Genomic DNA, 20,295 nt, shown 5'->3' with positions numbered 1-20,295 from the left:
TGTGCCCTCCCTCCAGCATGACCAAACCAGGCCAAGCCTGGGAGCCATGCTGTCCTAGGTAATCACGTCATTACCTTTCTCTGAGGGCTTGAAGGATGTTTTGAGTGGGAAACTACTAATGAGAAACAGCAACTTTGTTCTAGTCCCACTGCCTCTAAGTCTTATCAACAAACTGAGGGGTGGAGTAGAAAAAGCTCATTAAGCTCCATCCCCTAAAGCATTCTTAGAATCCAAGACTTTTTCCCAGAGGGCCAACCTGAGCATAGTCATCAGTTTTGTTTAGCACTTGACAAACACGACCAGGATGCCTGGGTGGCTCAGTGGCTAAGGGTCTGCCTTTGGCTTGGGTCGTGATCCTGGGGTGCTGGGATCAAGTCCCTCATTGGGTAGCCTGCTTCTCCCTCTGCCTGTGTCTCTGCCTCTGTGTCTCGCTCATGAATAAATGAATAAAATCTTTAAAGGAAAAAAAAAAAAGACAAACATGACCTAAAATGAGTAGGAAAGAATCGGAAACCCACCTTCCCTTTCTCATGGCTAACTGCCAAATGCTGGCGGCGCCCATGCGGGGAAGAGAGCACACACATAGCCACCCGCCTGAGCACATGGGCACTAATTAGCTGTCGAATAGTCTGGCCCTGGTCTCCGCTGTAATTCATCCGAACATTTTCAAAGGCACCTTCCTGGGAGCCTAAGGTGGGAACCTGGCAAAGAGGGAAGGAGAGAACATGCAATAGTAAGGCAAAGAGATCAAATGGATTCATACACTATTCATATGACTGAGATACTATACGATGCAGTCATTCAAAAGCAACAGATTCCAGTCTCTGATCTATGGACAGTTAGGTGAATCTCTCAAAGTTATTGTCAATCCAGTAAGAATAACATAATAATGTTTCACCAAGCTAAATTTAATTAATAAAGTATAGGCTTCTTGAAATGTTAAAATGCCTCTTTTTTTTTTTAAGTGAAATGATGCTAATGACAGAATGGTTTCCATTCATCTGACCTTGCAAAACTAAAGTCAGCAACTTTATGATCACCAATACTATCCCAATAATTAACTTCATCTTTAATAGCTCGAAGTCTAAAAGCCATTACCACTTTTACCAAAATATCAAAATATCTGTATGTATGTACGTGTGTGTATTTCCGAGGGAATATTTCTCCCTTAAAAACAGATACCCTCTAAGATCGGTTCCCATACCTTGTTCGTTTGTGCACTTCCTTTACAGAAGCACAGACACTTAACACTGGTTTTCACTACTTTACACTTGCTACTACACAGGACAAGCAGAACACACCAGAACTCCTAGCCTCAGTGCGAGCAAGAGGACTTAATGTGGATAATGACTCAGGACTTCTAAGCCATTTCATATGAAGAGCTAGGGAGAGTTGCCTGAAGGGCTATAAGCAGAAGACGACAAACATGAACTCTGCAAGCCAGTGGAATCTTAGGGAAGAAGAGGTTTTCTACTTTAGATTCAGAAGAAATTCTACTACAATTGCCCCCAGATGCTATCTCCAACATCTTGGGAGTTGATCTATTTTTATGAACTGAAAAGGGGACTTATTCACTGGGTTGGCCCAAATGACCTTTTCTGTCTCTTCTTTTGAAGATACCCTCACACATGGATCTTCATGCTGGATAGCTAGGGATTGGCTGTCCAAAGGATCCTCCTCAGAGTATCGGCATAACTTAGCATTTCAGTAAATATGCTCCTCCGGACACACTCACCATCAGCTGATCTGTCATCTCAACCACCTTGTCCACGGTATGCAGCTCCCGGAGGGCTTGCTGAGCCCGGCTGCTGCTCCCCACAGCTGAAGCCTGCTGAAAGTTGGTCTGAATGGCATCCATGAGGAAATTGAGCATGTCTAACACGAGAGGAGCGAAGGAGAAATTGGCCTGAGAAAAATCCAAATACACAAATGAAAAAAAAAAAAAAAAAAAAAAGAAAGAAAAAAAAAATAACAAGTCGTACTCATCATAATACATCTTGCCAGTAACTCTACAATCTAGAATCCAGTTTCCTCACTTCCAATTTGATATTCTAGCCGTATCTCTTCCTCTCAATAACATTAGATTTGTGCTACAAACTCTAGAGCAATCTTTCTAAACCGGAAATCCCACCAAAAAAAAAAAAAAAAAAAGAAATCCCACAGATACCCTACCCTAATGCTAGAATATATCCATCACGTATGATTAAATTCTCTCCTGTGCATCTAGAATCATTCTAGTTACATGCCATCCTTGAGAAAACTGAGAAAACAATCACGTAAATCACTTTCTGTAGTCTGTACTTCAGATGAGGAACCCTGGCCAAGAAAGGTACTCTAGAACTAAAAGACACCCTCTCCTGCAAATTCCCATAGTACTCCTCAGTCTCAAATCCCTCCCTGTGAGGCAGGGGCTTGACAACACATCCTACTCATATCAGTCCTGTGAAAATGAGCCAACTCACAGAAAAGAGAAAGTAACTCTCAGCCCCTCAAGGCGCACTGCTATATCAGCCCTGCGCCTAGCCTGCTTGTGAACCAACCTGCCAGGCTCCACACACCACCCAGCATCCCAGGCACCACCAAAACGCACACCTGGTTCTGCAGCTCCTCCCGGCAGCCCTCTACTGTGCGGCATAGGCTGCTCTTCTTTGGCTTCTCTTCGTCAGCAACCTTTCCATCACTGATGGTGACTTTGGCCTTGTCAGCTGGAGAGGTGCTAGTGTGGCGCACCAGACTCTCAGAAACCCTGGGTTCACTCTGAAAGGCTGACTCCTTCATAGTGGAGCTCATGCCACTGCTAGGAGTTCGCTTCACCAGCGCCTAGAGACAGAAAACATCAGAGGCCCAAAGCCTGAACCACAACCCAGATGAAACACTGCCTGAGATCTTGGAGGGAAATCTGGACCAGGAGGAGAAATCAGCCAACCATTTAAATGATATCCAAATGCCTAAATTCTGATTTTCACGATACCCACCTAATAGTTAACACTTTACCCACTCACACCGACAGGTCTTGATTACAATATCCAAACCTGTGGTAGTAGATCTTAGAAAAAAAACTACAAGACCTTTTAATGACCCTGCATGTTCTAACATTCTAAGTGAAGCACTTAGGCCATGATCAGTGACAGACCCAACGTACTCCTAGACCCAGGCCACCATGAAGGTGACATGGCAGCTTCCCAATCTGGCTTTAGCATTCCCGTGTCACTAATAAGTCACCCTTCCTAGCCCAGGAAATGTTCCAAACTCTCACCAAACAGCTGCCATCTTCCTTGGCTCCACAGTCACAGAAGAAGGACCCGTATTTGGCATAGGAAATCTCATGATCCTTGTGGCACACCTTGGCGCAAACTGTGCACACACCTACTCCATCCACCATTTTGCAGGTGTGACAGTGGTACCTACAAAGAATAAGAATGAGCAAATAAGCCCAGCAGCCCCAACAGTCAAGACCCAACAAATCCTCACCTGAAAGAGAACTATTCTTACCAATGCTGGTTCATGAATTCTTTCTGAGTGATTGTGAAAGTGCAGAGTTTGTTACAAAGAGAATCTTCATCCTTCAAAGATAACAAATCTTTTTAATCAGAAATACACCCTTCTACACAGGCACCCCCAAAAGTATACCCTACAGAGAATAAACAGTCAATTCATAAATGACCAGTAAAACTTATTCCGGAAAATAATCTGCAGGCTATAAATGCGCTACAATTCCAAGTGAGAGCTTAATGTTGTAGGAATAGAAAAAAATAAACCTAGGGGCACCTGGGTGGCTCACTCAGTTGAGCATCTGATTCTTATTTTCAGCTCTGGTCATGATCTCAACCATGGGGGTAAGCCCTGCATCGGGCTTCATCCTCAGCGGGGACTCTGCCTGCTATTCTCTTCTTCTCCCTCGGCTCCTCCTCCTACTCATGCAAGCTCTCCCTCTCCTCCCCCCTAAATAAATAAATAAATCTTTAGGAGAAAAAAGTTTTTCCACTTTCTCTGTAAGGGAGTTCACACCATAACCATTAAGAATTCATCCCTAGGACTCCATTATGATACAAAAACCAAACAACTGCAGAGTAAGTGACTTCTGGATGGAAGAAGGCATATGCTTATTCAACAGCCCCTTTCCTAAGAGATTAGATCCCCACAGCTTGCTCTGGAGACCTGGAAAATTGGTCTGGCATTAGTCATATAAGCTGGGAGAAAGCAGACAGGAGTGGGAGAGTTTCGAAGCGCACAGGGCTAGAAAAGAGGGCCAAAGGCTGGTTAGCATGAGCTGTGTCAGTGCCAGTCAGTCAGCCACTAATAACCAGTTGCCTGGATGGTTACATGGTACTTACTGAATCTTCAGCCTGGGAGTCTTCCTCTTCCACTGCCAACTCCTCCACCCAGTCCGAGTCCACCTCAATGGCCCGCTCCTCCCCATCCACTGAGAGGTGACTTGGGCCTTGACCATTACTCTGGCTCAGGGCATTGGTGACATCAGCCAAGTAAGACATAATATGGCACGTGCACTCCAGGACTATCACGTGCTAGAAGAGAAGACCACCATCATACCAAAGAGACCTTAGCTTCTCCATACCTAATTATTATATACTGTGTTTTCTCAAACTTTTCCCAATAAAGCTGAAGATCAGAGAAATGGTTTAAAAGCAGACAAAAAAACATGTTTACATTATCTATTTCCTCAGCTCTGAGCACTGTAACCACATGTAGCCAGTCAATATGCTGTACTGAATTAATGTGATTCTTTCATTCTTAAGCACAAAAACCATTCTCCACAAAATGCTATAAAATGAGGCAAACCTGAAATCAGGAAAGCAGGTAAAACTGGAGGCAAAAATCATTCAAGAAAAGATGACTGATACAGAGAACAGAATGGTAGTTGCCAGAGGCAGGGAGAAGGAGGGGGTGAGTGGAGAACAGATGAAGTGGGTTCAAAAGCTACAACCTTGGGATGCCTGGGTGACTCAGGGGTTGAGCATCTGCCTTTGGCTCGGGTCGTGATCCCAGGGTCCTGGAATCGAGTCCCGCATCAGGCTCCTTGCAGGGAGCCTGCTTCTCCCTTTACCTATGACTCTGCCTCTCTCTGTCTCATGAATAAATAAATAAAAATCTTTACCAAAAAAAAACCTACAACCTTCCAGTTATAAAATAAATAAGTCACAGGGATATAATACACAGACAGTATAAGGACTATAGTTAACAACATACTGAAAAAAAAAAAAAACATACTGTATTGCATATTTGAAAGTCACTAAGAGAATAGATCTTAAAAGCCCTCATTATTAGAAAAAAACATCTTGGAACTATGTATGAAGACATGTTAACTAGCCTTACTGTGATCATTTCACAGCCTACACAAACATCTAATGATTATGCTGTCCACCTGAAAATAATCTAGTGTCATGTTAAGGATACCTCAATTTAAAAAACAAAAGAGGGACACCTGGGTGGCTCAGCGGTTTAGTACCTGCCTTTGGCCCAGGGCTTGATCCTGGAGTCTGGGGATCAAGTCCCACATCAGGCTCCCTACATGGAGCCTGCTTCTCCCTCTGCCTGTATCTCTGTATCTCTGTGTGTGTGTGTGTGTCTCTCAAGAATAAATAAAATCTTTAAAAAAATAAAAAATAAAAAATAAATAAAAATAAAAAACAAAAGAAAACAAAAAAGACTAGATTAAAAGTATGAATGGGCTCTCATTGGCTTTTTTCCTACCATCAGTATTTTTTTAACCACTGGTGAAAGACACTTACATTACCAGGTTTTAAATTAATGCAATAAGAAAGGAACAGCCTCAGAAACCAAGCAAAAAGTCTTCCAGCAAACCACTACCAGTAGCTTAGGTTTGCCTAAAATCCCAGCACCTGGCGTCAAGGCCTCAGATTTCTAAGTTCCTTCCCTTTGCACTCTGACAGTTCAGAGCTGAGAGAAGAAACATGAAAGAAAGGAAAGGAGACATGAACGGTGCTGTGCTAGGTCTCAGAGGCCAGTTAGCTCTTTTTAGCCACTTATGTCCAGTTCACGGTAGGGCAAGTAGGAAAAATGCCTGAATGCAAGATTTCTGTCAGTTTAAAAACCCTTCTTCTCAGCAGTAAACAATACTAGCAAGTGGACTAGAGCTGAGAAGGCAGTAGGTAACCCCCTAAAACACATACTCAGAGCACAAAGTTCCAATGCAGGAGCAGGGAACAATTTTCCACAACATAACAAAATCTAAAAATAGCAAGAATTTACTAGGTTTTAAGGATTCAGTTGGATGTTTTGTCTATCGTCTTGTATTCCCCCTTCCCTCCCCTCATCATTCCTCATAACCTAGTAGAAGCCTGAGAGCAGGTAGTTCATGTTACACACCCCCAGGGCTTTGAAATTGTGGGCAGGCTGGCTAGGACCAGGAACCAGTCAAAAGGAGAGTCTTCTACATGACCACAAAGAAGACTCATCACTTCCTGACTGCTGTCAAGGTGCATTTCGCTTACCTTTCCATGCATCACATTGGCATTCAGTTTTTCAACCACGTTCTTCTGTGATAGGTATTTCTTGCTGTCCCAAAGGAAAAAAAGGGGGGGGGGGCAGGAGAGACACAAAAATCATCTAAGGAATCAAAGAAAAGGAACCAGTTTCATGAATCCTGGTTTAATTTGTGACGCTGGGAAGCATAGTCATTCGGAGAAAGCACTGAGGTTTGGGGTGTTCTGGCCTGATCACCAACACGTGGCACACTTTCCCTAAGACTTCTCTTAGGAATAATGAACAAGAAACCCTACTAAGAATGGGACGAAGGTGGAATCTAAAGTGAACAGTTACAGGCCACTCCCTCAATCTCCAAGAAAAAGGGAGACTCAAGTTCTTTTATACTCACTCCAAGCTACAAAGAAAATAACCTGCAACAAATTAACCCCCTTTTCTCTAAGAGCAGTGCTGCACCGATAAATGGGCTCCTCCAATTTCATCATCTTACCATCTGCTCAGCCAGTCCACAGCAGCATTGTGGAGCTGAAGATGGCCAGCACCTTGACCTGCACTGGCCAGGGTGGCCATCACAACCATGAGTTCCGGGAAACCAGTCCCATCACCGTTGGCCAACATCTCTGTCGCCATGGGGATCAGGGTACCCAGCAGCACAGCACACACACCTTCCCCAACTTGGCTGGTAGAAAAGAAATAGCAAAGTATTAAATACACAACAGGAATCTGACTGTACTTTTAAATGTATAAAAATAACAGACGTTGGGCAGGCTGGGTGGCTCAGCAGTTTAGTGCCACCTTCAACCCAGGGCATGATCCTGGAGACCCGGGATCGAGTCCCATGTCAGACTCCCTGCATGGAGCCTGCTTCTGCCTCTGCCTGTGTCTCTGCCTCTCTCCCTCTATGTCTCTCATGAATAAATAAATAGAATTAAAAAAACAAAACAAGGATGTTGAAAATTAAACATTAAATATGTGACTTGCCCCCCCGTTTCCTCCCTACTCCATATATATGCACCCAGTTTTGGACTTCAGCTATTAGAGCACAAAACATTCACCCATGTGACAACTGATAGGCCAAGTCACTTCAAAACTTTTCCACAGGAGAAATTAAGGAGCTCTACTAGATTCCTTAAGTCTAGTGAGGAGAGTTCTGGAAGCACTCAAAAGGCTAAGGACCAATGCCTGAAGGAAAGAAATCAACAAATGGGTCTCAACGTTCACTTGGGGCTCTTAGGAACACATGACCCAATGTATTTGTTCTACCTGTTTTCCCGAACAATGTACGTAGTCAATAGCTGCAACAGCTGCCGGTTCTCCTGAATCACATCCAGTTGGTCGGAGTCTTTTGGGGGTGATGCGGTCATGCGGGTGAGCCAGGCCTGGAGGCGTGTAGGCTCCACACAAGCCAGCTGTGCCAGAGAGCCACAGAGATGCAGAAGGCTCGGGTTAGGGCTCTTCTCAGCTAGGGACAGACCAAGAAGGGTGGTCAGTGAAGAAGGGTAGGGACAGGAGGGAAGGCAACAACTGGGAGCCAGGAAAGGGGGAAGGAAGGCTTCAAGTAAGTTTTCAAATTCCTTTTCAAGTTCCTTGCAGGGATTCTCTGCACTTGTTATGCGGTAGTTATACTCGGGCAGAAGATATGCACAGTATTAGCTGGACATCAAAGTTCCCATAAGAAGATTACTAAAAGCTGTCACTCACTCAGCTGGAAGAGTTTGGTGAAGAATTTCAGAACTCGGTTACAAAATTTAGCAGAGAGGTTCTCATTGGCTGTTGCCATCATGATCTGCACGAGTTCTCCACTGGGAGGCAGAAGAGGGAAAAAATGGGAGAATCACATTAAGCCTCACATAAAAAGGCATCCGCTTCCATTTCTTCATGACGCCATCTCCCCAAGGGTAGCTGGTCACTCGCCAATCAACGACACCAGGTATTCATGAGGTAGACCCCTCATCAATAACCTGAAGGAGTCAGCAATTAATCTAAGTCCTCCCCATGGTACAAATACCTAAGCAGGCCTTAAGTTTTCCCCGAGAAAAAAATACCTAATGCTTTCAGGAGGCATTCAAAAAATGCTCACTGAGTAAAACAAAATACGGCTAACCTGTCAGAGAAAAATTCCTCCATAGCTTTACGAGCCTGGCTGCTTTCCAGCTGCTTTTCCAAATACTGGAGACATTCCTCCAAGATGGATTCATCCAGTCCACTGAGGATCAAAAAGAAAAATTTACTACCAGAATGAAGGTCTGTTTCAGTATCTTCCTATATTTATTTTTAAAAATCCAAAGTTTATGACTGACCCTTAATGGCAATATTCATTTTTTTTTTCCCAAAGCTTAGCATAAAAGCCTGGCTACACAGGAGCTCAGTACATGTCTAACACATTAAACTATAACAAAACAAAAAAGTTCCTAAAATCTCAGATAAAGCATGCAGTCAGTGGCTAAGAGTTCAAAGAATCATTACTGCTGTTTCATATTATAGAAAGAGAGAGAGAGAGGAAGGAAGGAAGGAAGGAAGGAAGGAAGGAAGGAAGGAAGGAAGGAAGGAAGGAAGGAAGGAAGGAAGGAAGGAAGGAAGGAGAAAGAGAGGAAGGAAGGAAGGAAGGAAGGAAGGAAGGAAGGAAGGAAGGAAGGAAGGAAGGAAGGAAGGAAGGAAAAAAAGAGAGCCCAAGACACTCTGGAGTCCTCAAAAATGAAGTCAAGAATGCCCATATTTGGACCCTTCATTTAAGAAGTTCTCTGTGGGACAAGCTACAACTTACTCTACTGGTCCTAAAGGCTTACCAACATCACTATGGCCTAAACTACCAAAGTCAAACAATGGTGAGAGACTAACTATTCCCCACACCCATCTTAGAGGTATAGTTCCAGAAATGTTACAAATTCTATGAAACTCCTCTGTACAGTTCATTACATCAAGTATGATACTTGATAAGTATCTGTTCAATAACTTAAAGTTTCCAGATGTGAACCATTTAAGCCTTCCATTTGCTCAAAGTTAATTCCTAACAATCAGAAAAGTGGGTTCCAAATAACCTTTTGTGCACATCCACAAGAAGATAAAATGCACACAGATATAGAACTTTCTGCTAAAAAACACAATAAGCCATTAACTAATGACATAGAGAAGCCAGCGTTGGTTCAGGAGCCTGAATGTCCCCCTCAATTAGGCTCACCTATTGGGATCTGCATGATTGGCCAGAATGTTGTAACAACCAGTGATCAGCTTCTCATATACTCGAGCCAAGAACTCCTCAGATTCGGCAGGACCCAGGATGCGCTCCAGGGAGTTGCTACTGATCTCAGCAACGCTCTCAGTGCTTGATTCCAAAAGAAGGGGAAGCAGGGTCCGAATTACCTGTGGCGGGTTCATCTCATCGGACCAACTTCAGCAAAGAAAAGGGAACCCTATTAGTGAATATACTCCCCCCGAAAGCTGCAAAAGCGAGGATAAGGCAATTCAATCATTTACTAAGGAGGGCATTTATTCCAGTCTTTTTTCCCTTGATACTTATCTTTTATATACGTGTAATCATTTGACTTCAGTTTCATTTTGCATTATGCAGAAACAAAAATCATTTCCATGGAAAAAGCTCATTCATTAAAATGTTCAATTAACAATAGAAGATATGGGCAGCCCCGATGGCTCAGCGGTTTAGTGCCGCCTTGAGCCCAGGGTGTGATCCTGGAGACCTGGGATCGAGTCCCATGTCGGGCTTCCTGCATAGAGCCTGTTTCTCCCTTTGCCTGTGCCTCTGCCTCTCTCTCTCCCCTCTCTGTGTTTCTCATGAATAATAAGTAAAATCTTAAAAAAAAAATAGAAGATATATTTTATAATATTCAGAAAAGAAAATTAACTGAAACCAGTGCTAGAAACCCATCCCAGACAACTTTTGTAGAACTCCAGGAATCTGGGTCACTTTTAAGGCCATGTGATAGAGGACTTCACCAATGACCTGTGTACTGGAAGACAAAGGCACTGGCTTGCCCCAGTTCCCACAAGAGCAGAATCTAACACTCACGAGGATTCTGGAGATGCATGATTTGAAATACATTACTGCCACCTTAAAATTCCAATACAAAGCAAATTACAATAGGATTTAAAGCCTGCATGGCCTTCCCTGCAAGAGGGAAGGAAGTATTCTGCTACTTTTCACATCACATTCTAGGTAAATGCTCACACTCCACTCTGAAACAATAGACTCTCTCTGCTTATAAAAGCATTCAAGAAAAGGATTATTATAATAAACTCCATCGTCCTTCACCTATGACAGAAAACAGGCATAGAGAGTACACAGGGCTCCATAGTAGGTACTCACACAATAAGATCTCCAGTCAGCCTGACCAGTGAGAGGAGGGTGTGCTTCAGGGAAGCAGCCAGAGGCAGACTTTGCCCACAAAGAGTCCCCAAGTGAGCAGCCTGCACAGCACTGATGTAACTCTCTGAAGGGATGGTGTCATTAGCAAAGGCATTGCGCTGAAAGGAAACAAAACCGACATGAATGGACAGACCATCTACCCAGGATAAAATTCTCACATGGGGGAAAAAACAACTGGCATAAACTAAGACCTCACTGAGGTTTCTAGACAATGGCTCTACTCAGTATACACTATTATTCATCCTGGGGAGGAAAGTGGAGTGAACCAAGGAAACAATTAACAAATTTTAGTTCAAAGGTACTAAAAAAAAAGTTTTTTTTAAGATTTATTTATTCATAAGACACACAGAGAAAGAGGCAGAGACACAGGAAGAGGGAGAAGCAGGCTCCATGCAGGGAACCCAACCACTGAGCCACTCAGGCATCCCAAAGGTAACTCAAAATTTAAAAAGTTAAGGAGTGCCTGGGTGGCTCAGGGAGTTAAGTTTCCAACTCCTGATTACAGCTCAGGTATTGATCTCAGGGTCTTGAGATTAAGTCCCATTTCAGGTTCTATGCTGGCCATGAAGCCTGCTTAAGATTCTCTCTCAGGGCACCTGGGTGGTTCATTGGTTGAGCCTTTGGCTCAGGGCATGATCCTGGGGTCCTGGGATCAAGTCCCACGTCGGGCTCCCAGAGGGAGCCTGCTTCTGCCTCTGCCTTTGTCTCTGCCTCTCTCTGTGTCTCTCATGAATAAATAAAACATTAAAAAAAAAAAAAGGTTCTGTCTCAGGTGCCAGGTGACTCAGTCAGTGAATATCCAACTCGGTTTCAGCTCAGGTCATGGGATCGAGGCCGACATTAGGCTCCAGGCTAAGCAGGGAGTCTGCTTGAGATTCTCTCTCCCTCACCCTCCCCTCTCCCCCTCTAAAAAAGAAGTTAAAAGGTGGGCAGCCTGGGTGGCTCAGCAGTTTAACGCTGCCTTCAGCCCAGGGCCTGATCCTGGGGACCCAGGATCAAGTCCCACATCGGCTCCCTGCATGGAGCCTGCTACTCCCTCTGCCTGTGTCTCTGCCTCTCTCTCTCTCTTTCTCTCTCTCTCTGGGTCTCTCATAAATAGAGAAATAAATAATCTTAAAAAAAAAAAAAGAAGTTAAAAGGTTAGTTTGGTTAAAGAGTTAAGATACCTAATGCCAGTTTTCAAATAATTAAAATATATTCTATTTAACACTAAAACTACACTCTCTAATAATTAAGAAGGATGTGTATTTTGCAAAGTATCAGGTCTCCCTCAAAATATCTTCATTATCCTTCTGCTACAGCCCCCCGGGTGATGTAAACAGAGGTCACAATTATAAAGCAGGGATAACAAGATTATAGTACTTGGCTTTTCCAAAGAACAGTGACAAGGGAATAATCTGTTAATAGAGACAATTTGAGCAAAGCATACACAAAGGTCAAGTAAACAGCCTCCAGAACGTGAAAGCTACCCTATAAAACAATGACAAAACGAGCAGGTTCATGACATTATTTTCCTAAAAAGAAAATGAAAACAGTTCACATTTACTGAGAATCAGGGGCCGAAGACTGTGTCAGGCACCTTACATGTAATACAATTAATTTTTACATCTCAGAAAAAAAAAAATAAATAAAATAAAATAATTTTTACATCTCAGGATTAAACAGACAAGGAAAAGGAGACTCCTGGTAATAAAGTGGTTGTCCCGTGACATGATAACAGATTGCTTAACAAAATGGCCACTTGGGTACCACCTGGGTTAAGCTGAGCCTGTGATTATCAATTCAGCCATAGCAGATATCCTGTGGCATACCAAGCCTCTTGGCACTTGGCTTCAGCCTAAGGAATAAGAACAAAACAAAGAATGGCTAGTGCCCATTTCTACTCTGAGAAGAGACACTCACCCAGGATCCGATGTTGGGAAACTCATTGGTGCTAATGTTATTCCAGGATTCACATACAGCCTGGACCCAGGATGGCAAATTCTGAACGAGGGTGGGACCTGGAGGCAACAGGAAGGACAAGGACTCACCACAAGATGGAAAGAATGACACATAGTATTTTAAAGCCAAGCCCAAATGCAGAAAGATACACCACTGCCCAAGCTGTCAACATCATTACTAAGATTGCTTAGATGGATCTTTCAATAGCAGTACTGCATCCAAGAACTAGCTAATTGCTTAATAGCTAACAATGCCAATTATAAGGTTTTCACGTCCTATCATAGTCACTTTCTAATCTTGCAAGTAAAGATGACAACTGAAAACAGGATGCAAGGCAGGGGCATGTCACTACAAGTCAGGCTAAAACTGCTACTCAGCATCTGCTACACCTTCTACTAACAGGTAGCACTTTGATCTCTTCTGTCCTCAAGATGAATCTAAGGGAAAGGATTATTATTTTTTAAGATTTATTCATTTTAGAAAGAGAGAATGAGAGACACGGCAGGGGTCGGGGGGCGAGGAGTGCAAAGGAGAGAATCTCAAGCATCAACTCCCTGCTGAGTTGGGACCTTGACATCAGTCTCGACCCCACGACCCTGAGATCATGACCTAAGCTGAAATCAAGAGTCAGACACTTGACCGACTATACCACCCAGGTGCCTCTGAGGGCAGGGACTCTTAATGCACATCAAGAACAGCATTCTATGAAGTAGGAGAATTTAATTTCCAAAAGTGTGCCTATCTGAACACTAAAAGGGCATTTAAAGCTTGTAATGCAGAAAATACAAACAGCTATAAATTTAGAGGGTAACTACTATCTTAACTGCTGAAGCCCTTTGCTTCCCCACCCTCCATTTTTACTAGATCATTCTTAACACGGGAAGGGGGTTTAGCCAGCACAAAGCAGCAGCTCGTTAATCTTCCCAATCTCTATAAATGAAAAGGAAAACAACACAGGCTAATGCTTTAGAATCAAATGACATTGGTTTGGATTCCAGCCTCATCTTACAAGATGTAGGACTTTAGGCAAATTAACTTCTTTAAGACTTAGTTTCCTACTGAGTAAAAGGGGAAAGTAATCCTTCGTAAGGCTCCCGAGAGGACTGACACAGATAAACCTATGTCAGCCTTTGACACTCACAAAGGTTCCAGGAAGTGGTAAATGTCAGTAGACCGGTATGGAAGTGGCAGGACTAGACCTATTACTAGTATAGCATTTCAAAAGCACATCCACTTACCCAGAGTGTTTGCCTTGCACCTACTAGAGCCAATAGCCAAAACAGCAGCAAAACCATGCAATTTCTCCTGGGAAGGTTTTTCAGTGGATCCTTCTTCATTAAAGTTCTGTAGCAAATAGGCTCTGAAAAAAAAAAAAAGAAAATAGGGGGATACATGAAAGCTGAAGAATCTATTCCTATCATAGTTAGAAGAAACAGCCCTAGACATATTGAAACACCAGTACCTCAGTTTCCTATCTATTAACTGTAGTTGACATTACCTGCCTCTGTGATCTCGTAATAATTCCAATGGGTAGCTTTTTCCCAAAGAATATCCCATCCTTTGAAATGTTCTCAAAACACAATTTCCAGGACAAATGAGCCTGGCAAACAGTGAATACTACCTACCCACCTCTCCTTGGTCTTGGACGATTGGCAGTGCATATAACAAAAGCTCTGAGAAGTATACTTCTCAGGAAGTATACTTTGCACAACAGGAGTTTTAACTGTGCAGGTCCACTTATACATGGGTTTTTGTCAATAAATACAAATACAGCACAATTAACATATTGTCTTCCTTATGACTTTCCTAATAACATTTTCTTTTCACTAGCTTAACTGTAAGAATATAGCATATAATACATATATATGTAAAATATGCGCTAACAAACTTCTCAGTAACGCAATGACTGCAATAATTCAGGAAAATGACAAAACGGCTATAAATTTAAAGGGTAGCTTCTGCTCTTAACTCCAGCCCTATTCAAGCCCTTTTTACTTCCCCATGCAGTCAATAGTAGGCTATCAGTAGTTATGTTTTGGGGGTGTCGAAAGTTTTATGCACATTTTCAAATGCACAAGGGCATCATTCCCCCAATCCCACGGTGTTCAAGGGCCAGCTGTACTATACTTTTTAAGATTTATTTATTCATTTATTTGAGAGAGAGCACACGAGAGAACAAAAACAGGGGGAGCAGCAGAGAGAAAAGAAAAGGTAGACACCCTGCTGAGCAGGGAGCCTGACATGAGACTTGATCCCAGGACCCCGGGATCATGACCTGAGCTGAAGGTAGACGCTTAACCGACTGAGCCACCCAGGTGCCCCTGTACTATACTTTTTCAAAACTAATTCAACTGTATTTACTCAGAACTTAACCAACTTAATTGCCAGGAACATTTATCACTAGCTTAGTACAGAGAGTTGGCCTAATGGGCCAGATTGGAGCCGAGAAGCTCTCAGAGGGCAGTGACTTGGTCAGCTTTGCTACTGTGATCCCCTTGGCACCTAGAAAAGTACTTGACACACTGCAAGCACCCCCATTTGCTATTCATGCCTACTGCTCAAGTATCATCAAGAACGGTACCTCCAGCAATGGTCCTAACTCTACTTACTGCAAGATATTCACACTTAGGCATTAGTTAAGCTTTATAATGATCCAAGTCCCTTTTAGCATAAAAGCTCCACAGAACAGGAGCGGCACAGTGAAATCTATAAGGACCAGATAAAGTAAATGAGCATAAAAGGGCCCAGGAGAACAGCTACACAGGGTAGCCATTCCTCAACGGTGCTGTACTAATGTCACATGAAGTCAGACTGTTTTGCCAGTTTTTTCTTACAAGAAAACACAGAAATCTTGTTTCGTGAATAAACTCCTCATTTTTATATACTGAAGGTAGATTCCACAGTATTTAAACATCAAGCAAAACAAGTCTATAGGACGTGCAATTTGCAACATGTATTATCTCAGAAAGGACTGGAATTCAAAATACAGACTCATGACAGAATGTGTTTTCTCTAACTACCTACCATGAAATTTAAAGAGCATTTAAAGCTTCATCTTAGTGAATAACAGCAATGATATGTTTGGGGATATTTCATGATCTTTCCTTGTATCCTACAAGTTAAATGCTAGAAAATATTTAAAGATTTATAGAAATCAAACTTCTTCTGACTCTTCCTGAACTATTTGAAAACTCTCTCATTGGGCACCCATTTATATTAGAGAAAAAAAAACATTTTACCGAGACAAAAAAAAAAAAACCAAGTTGACAAAAAGAAAAAAAAAAAACAAAAAAGTTAAGATTCTGAGTCCTTAAGGATCTGCACAGTGAATGGTCCTAGAACCACTATGTTCAATTTGAAGAATTTTCAGGCTTCTAAAGAAAGTAAACAACCCAAGGATCTAAATTCCCCATTTCCAACATCTGTGGGCAGGCAGCCCATCACACCTAGTGAATGATGCATAGGTGTCAATGAGTTGTAGTGTGGCTGGAAGCAGGTTCTTGGTGATCTCAGATGACTTATGAGGATCGGTCTCGGCGGCCATCTTGGAAAAATGCTCATCCAGGGAGACCTGAACCTTCGAGATGGCAGCGTCAAGGGTGTAGATAGACTGCAGACTTGGAATTTCATGGAGTTGCAAGATGGTAGTACAGTCGATGCTACAGAATGATGAGATCTTTAAAAGTACCCAAGACATTAATTAGTTGTGGCAAAAGGCTGTGGCAGAAACTAAATCCTGTCGTTATTAACCCAAAATGAACATACCTGTCGAGCAAAGTATTCCTCTACAATTTCGACGTCGTATTTCACCGAGCTGCACTTGGTGGATGCCAGGTCTAGAAGAGAACCAGCATGTTCCGGCTTCATTCCCTGTTTGATAAGGTGATCCTATTTGGACAGCAAGAAAAAATGTTCAGGAGATTAATACACAGAGTCTAAAGCTTTCATTACCCTTAAATTGACAAGTTCCCACAAGTATAGAGCATAGTGGCTTTGGCCACCCCTCGGCAGCAAGCCCTATGTGACAGTGTGGTACCTTTATCCAGTTGACATAGGAGCTGATGCGGAGGCGGGAAGACCACCGCAGCGTGTGTAGGATGTCACATTCACTCATCTCAGGTGAGTTCATGGCCAGCTGGTTCATGTAAGTCTTTGATGGCGGCAAAATCCCTAGGATCCTCCACAGTATCAAGAAGTAATACTGAAGGGCACAGGCCTCCTAGAAGAAGCAAAAAGAACAATCACAGCAGCACTTGTGGTATTGAGTCACAAACTCCCTGACAGTAATACCTGTTCCAAATACAACAATTAAAGTAGACAGTATAGTCCTGATTTTCAACTGAGACCTGGCTCTCAAGTCTGTTCTATAGGTCTGTTAGGTCTATAAAATAGACATAGCTAATAATGCAGAAAATAGTAAAACACACATATAAATAATTTGCTCCACCTGTGCACATCTCACAGGCCAATATCATGGTTTTAAGACAACTCTGGCTCCCCAAGAAATTTAGCAAGTAACCAAAAGAGAGTAGGACATTCTGCCCTGCAACCCCATCATCAAGTGCCCCTTTCTATGGCCTGAACTGCTGTTATGGCTTCTAGAGGTAGAGACACATTAATGGGACCATAGAAAAAGCATGAGTGGGAGACTTCCACTGTCACATATCAACCACCCTTCACTGAAGGTATGATATTTAGTAGTCCTTAACTCTCAAAGTCACATTTTCCTAAATGTAACAAAAAAAGGACAAAAATGGTTCAAGTATCTCTAAAGTAAAAAGAGCCACTCAAACTACCTAGAAATACTGAAATATCAGCCAGTTCTGGAAATAGGTAATTCAAGAACTGATTAGATCCCAGAAAGAAATTCCCAGAACTGTTACCCAAGTATCAAACACATTGCAAACTCTCTAAAATCATCCCAGGCTGCAATGGTCTTACCAAGGCTGTTACGTTCTTGTTTTCCTTCCTCCTGACTGTATCAAGCTGGGACCCAGCTGCAAGCAGGCAAGTCAGTGCAGTGTAAAGCTCATCATACTTGACAAGCTTAGAGAAAAGAACATCACATGCCTAGTATTGAGGGGAAAAAAATAATTTTTTATTTTTTGAATTATTCTGTGTATTACTCGTATATTATCATTTAACCTCACAACTGGCAAAATAGCTCATTCAAATTACTGATAAGAATTTCTCATTGCAGCAAGATGCCCACTCAGGGACTTCTCTCAGTTTATGGGCTATTATGAAGCACACAAATGCAGGCGTTAGAACGAGGCAACTATTTTTGTCCATTAAAATTATCTGCACATGAAGATACTAACAGATACAGGAAGAACAACCCCCACAGTGAAAGTGGAGCCCAGCAAATAAATCTCAAAATAACATTTTCTTTCTAGTACAAGCTCAAATCCTAATACAGGCCAAATTCCCTCATTACAAAAAGCAAGTCATTTCCTCTTTCCCTGACAGACTGATTTTGGTGGAAACCATCTGATCCCACATGTAAAATGGAGTTTTAAAATTCCTGGTACCAGGGGCACCTAGGTGGCTTAGTCGGTGAAGCGTCTACCTTCAGCTCAGGTCAGGATCTTGGGGTCCTGGGATTGAGCCCCGAGAAGGGCTCCCTGCTCAGCAGAGCACCTGCTTTTCCCTCTCACTCTGGCTCCTCCCCATTCGTGTGTGCTCTCTCTATCTCAAATAAATAAGTAAAATCTTTTAAAATTCCTGGTACCACAGAATCGAGTCGGTTCAAATCATCCTCTGAGGCTTCTGGGGACAGGACACAGTAGAATCTGGGTTGTGGAACAGCATCTAAAAAAACAATGGGCTCATTGAAAGAATGGTCTCAATCTCAACTCTGTTTAGCAACTATAAAATGTAAAAACTAGGAAAATACTTTGGACACTTGAAAACACAATCTTGGCACTACTGACATTCGGGGCCAGATAATTCTATAGCCCTGTGCAAGACAGGATGTTTAGCACCCTCCCCATGGTGACAACCAAACAGATCTCTAGATCTCGCCAAATGGTCCTTTGTGGGGATGAGGCCCAATCATCCCTACCTAGTTAAGAACCACTGCTCTAGAAGATAACTAACAGAGGTGCCCTACAATCACCATATTAATCATCAAAATTGGGTCCTTAGACTAACTACATTAAAACTTAAAATGTTGGGGCAGCCGGGTGGCTCAGCAATTTAGTACCACCTTCAGCCCAGGATGTGATCCTGGAGACCTGGGATCAAGTCCTATGTCAGACTCCCTGCATGGAGCCTGCTTCTCCCTCTGCCTGTGTCTCTGCCCCTCTCTCTCTCTCTCTCTCATGAATAAATAAAATCTTAAAAAAAAAAAAACCTTATATGTTATCTCCCCGACATCAAAGGGACTGAGTAATAAGAGCTCCCAATCACAGAAAATTCATACATAGGCTTGATGAGAGTTTCCACAAAATACATTTAACAGCTAACAATTCCTCAGGATGAGCAAATACACACTAAAAATAAACACAAAAGGTACTTTATCAAAAGAATGGTGTTTCATGAGAAATACCACAGAAAAGGTCACAGTTCCCATTATTTTCTGACAGTATCCCATCATGACCCAAAAGGAAATTCAGCCTGTGGGTTAGAACCACATTCCTGTGGAAAACTAAATGTAATTACTCAGAGTGGAAGGAATCCATATATTGTACTCTATGAGCAGACACAAGAATTCCTAATTATGTCTCAATGTTGTTTTTGGTTTTGGCTTTTAAATCAATGTGGGAGGGACGCCTGGGTGGCTCAGTAGTTGTGCTTTTGCCTTCTGCTCAGGGTGTGATCCTGGAGTCCCGGGATCGAGTCCCACATCGGGCTCCTTGCATAGACCCTATTTCTCCTTCGGCCTGTGTCTCTGCCTCTCTGTCTCTCATGAATAAATAAAATCTTTTAAAAATAAATTAATTAAATTAAATTTATGTGGGATATGTGACAGTGAATTTCCAAAAATGTTTTGAATCCCTTGGTATTTGCCACCTATATGGAATAGACTGAATTTTAAGGAATCTCTAAAAAAATAAATAAACTAAAAAATAATAATAATAAAATAAATAAGTAATCTCTAAACACCAAATTCAATCCCCCCAGTGAGAACCAGTGAGCCAGTTTCTTGCTGACAATCTTCTTTCTGACCTGATGAAAAATGCTTAGACCAGTTCTCTTCTACTTCTTTGAACCCATGATAGAGAGGGGTGGTCACCCGGCGGCTGTTGCTGTCCTGAGATCCATTTGCCCACCCAAAAGGAGGACTCAGCAAGTTATGCTGCACCTTTTAAAACACAAATACTCAAATTAAGAAAGATACACAGCCACATTCCACATCTCACTATAAGCGTTATAACTGATCAATATATTAAAGCTTGGGAAATTCACAAACCAAAATGAAGTTTTAGATTTTTCTGTGACTTCTCTGGGGAGCATCTTTTTGCTGACATATAATGGGAACACTGACCAAGCAAACATTTTAGGAA

General features: G+C 42.4%; 1 protein-coding gene across 5 annotated transcripts in view; it reads right to left on the bottom strand.

The window, feature by feature from the left end:
* Positions 1-20,295, bottom strand: part of UBR4 (ubiquitin protein ligase E3 component n-recognin 4) — a 132,493-nt gene that overhangs the window by 79,872 nt on the left and 32,326 nt on the right. For all 5 annotated transcript variants that reach the window (XM_077899395.1, XM_077899397.1, XM_077899399.1 and 2 more), the window contains exons 20-40: positions 19,958-20,093; positions 18,519-18,598; positions 17,729-17,857; positions 16,824-17,006; positions 16,553-16,675; positions 16,234-16,463; positions 14,026-14,147; positions 12,749-12,846; positions 10,787-10,944; positions 9,644-9,853; positions 8,570-8,671; positions 8,167-8,267; positions 7,729-7,927; positions 6,956-7,144; positions 6,474-6,537; positions 4,335-4,526; positions 3,493-3,563; positions 3,257-3,404; positions 2,593-2,820; positions 1,736-1,906; positions 519-701 (exon numbers count right to left, since the gene is read on the bottom strand). In XM_077899395.1, the coding sequence (XP_077755521.1) occupies positions 519-701; positions 1,736-1,906; positions 2,593-2,820; positions 3,257-3,404; positions 3,493-3,563; positions 4,335-4,526; positions 6,474-6,537; positions 6,956-7,144; positions 7,729-7,927; positions 8,167-8,267; positions 8,570-8,671; positions 9,644-9,853; positions 10,787-10,944; positions 12,749-12,846; positions 14,026-14,147; positions 16,234-16,463; positions 16,553-16,675; positions 16,824-17,006; positions 17,729-17,857; positions 18,519-18,598; positions 19,958-20,093 (3,117 nt within the window). The remainder of the gene's footprint in view (positions 1-518; positions 702-1,735; positions 1,907-2,592; positions 2,821-3,256; positions 3,405-3,492; positions 3,564-4,334; positions 4,527-6,473; positions 6,538-6,955; positions 7,145-7,728; positions 7,928-8,166; positions 8,268-8,569; positions 8,672-9,643; positions 9,854-10,786; positions 10,945-12,748; positions 12,847-14,025; positions 14,148-16,233; positions 16,464-16,552; positions 16,676-16,823; positions 17,007-17,728; positions 17,858-18,518; positions 18,599-19,957; positions 20,094-20,295) is intronic.

Source organism: Canis aureus, chromosome 5 (assembly GCF_053574225.1).
Source record: "Canis aureus isolate CA01 chromosome 5, VMU_Caureus_v.1.0, whole genome shotgun sequence".
Classification (NCBI taxonomy): Eukaryota; Metazoa; Chordata; class Mammalia; order Carnivora; family Canidae; genus Canis; species Canis aureus.
Note: the sequence above shows the minus strand (reverse complement) of the source record. Positions and strands in the feature narration are given on the sequence as shown.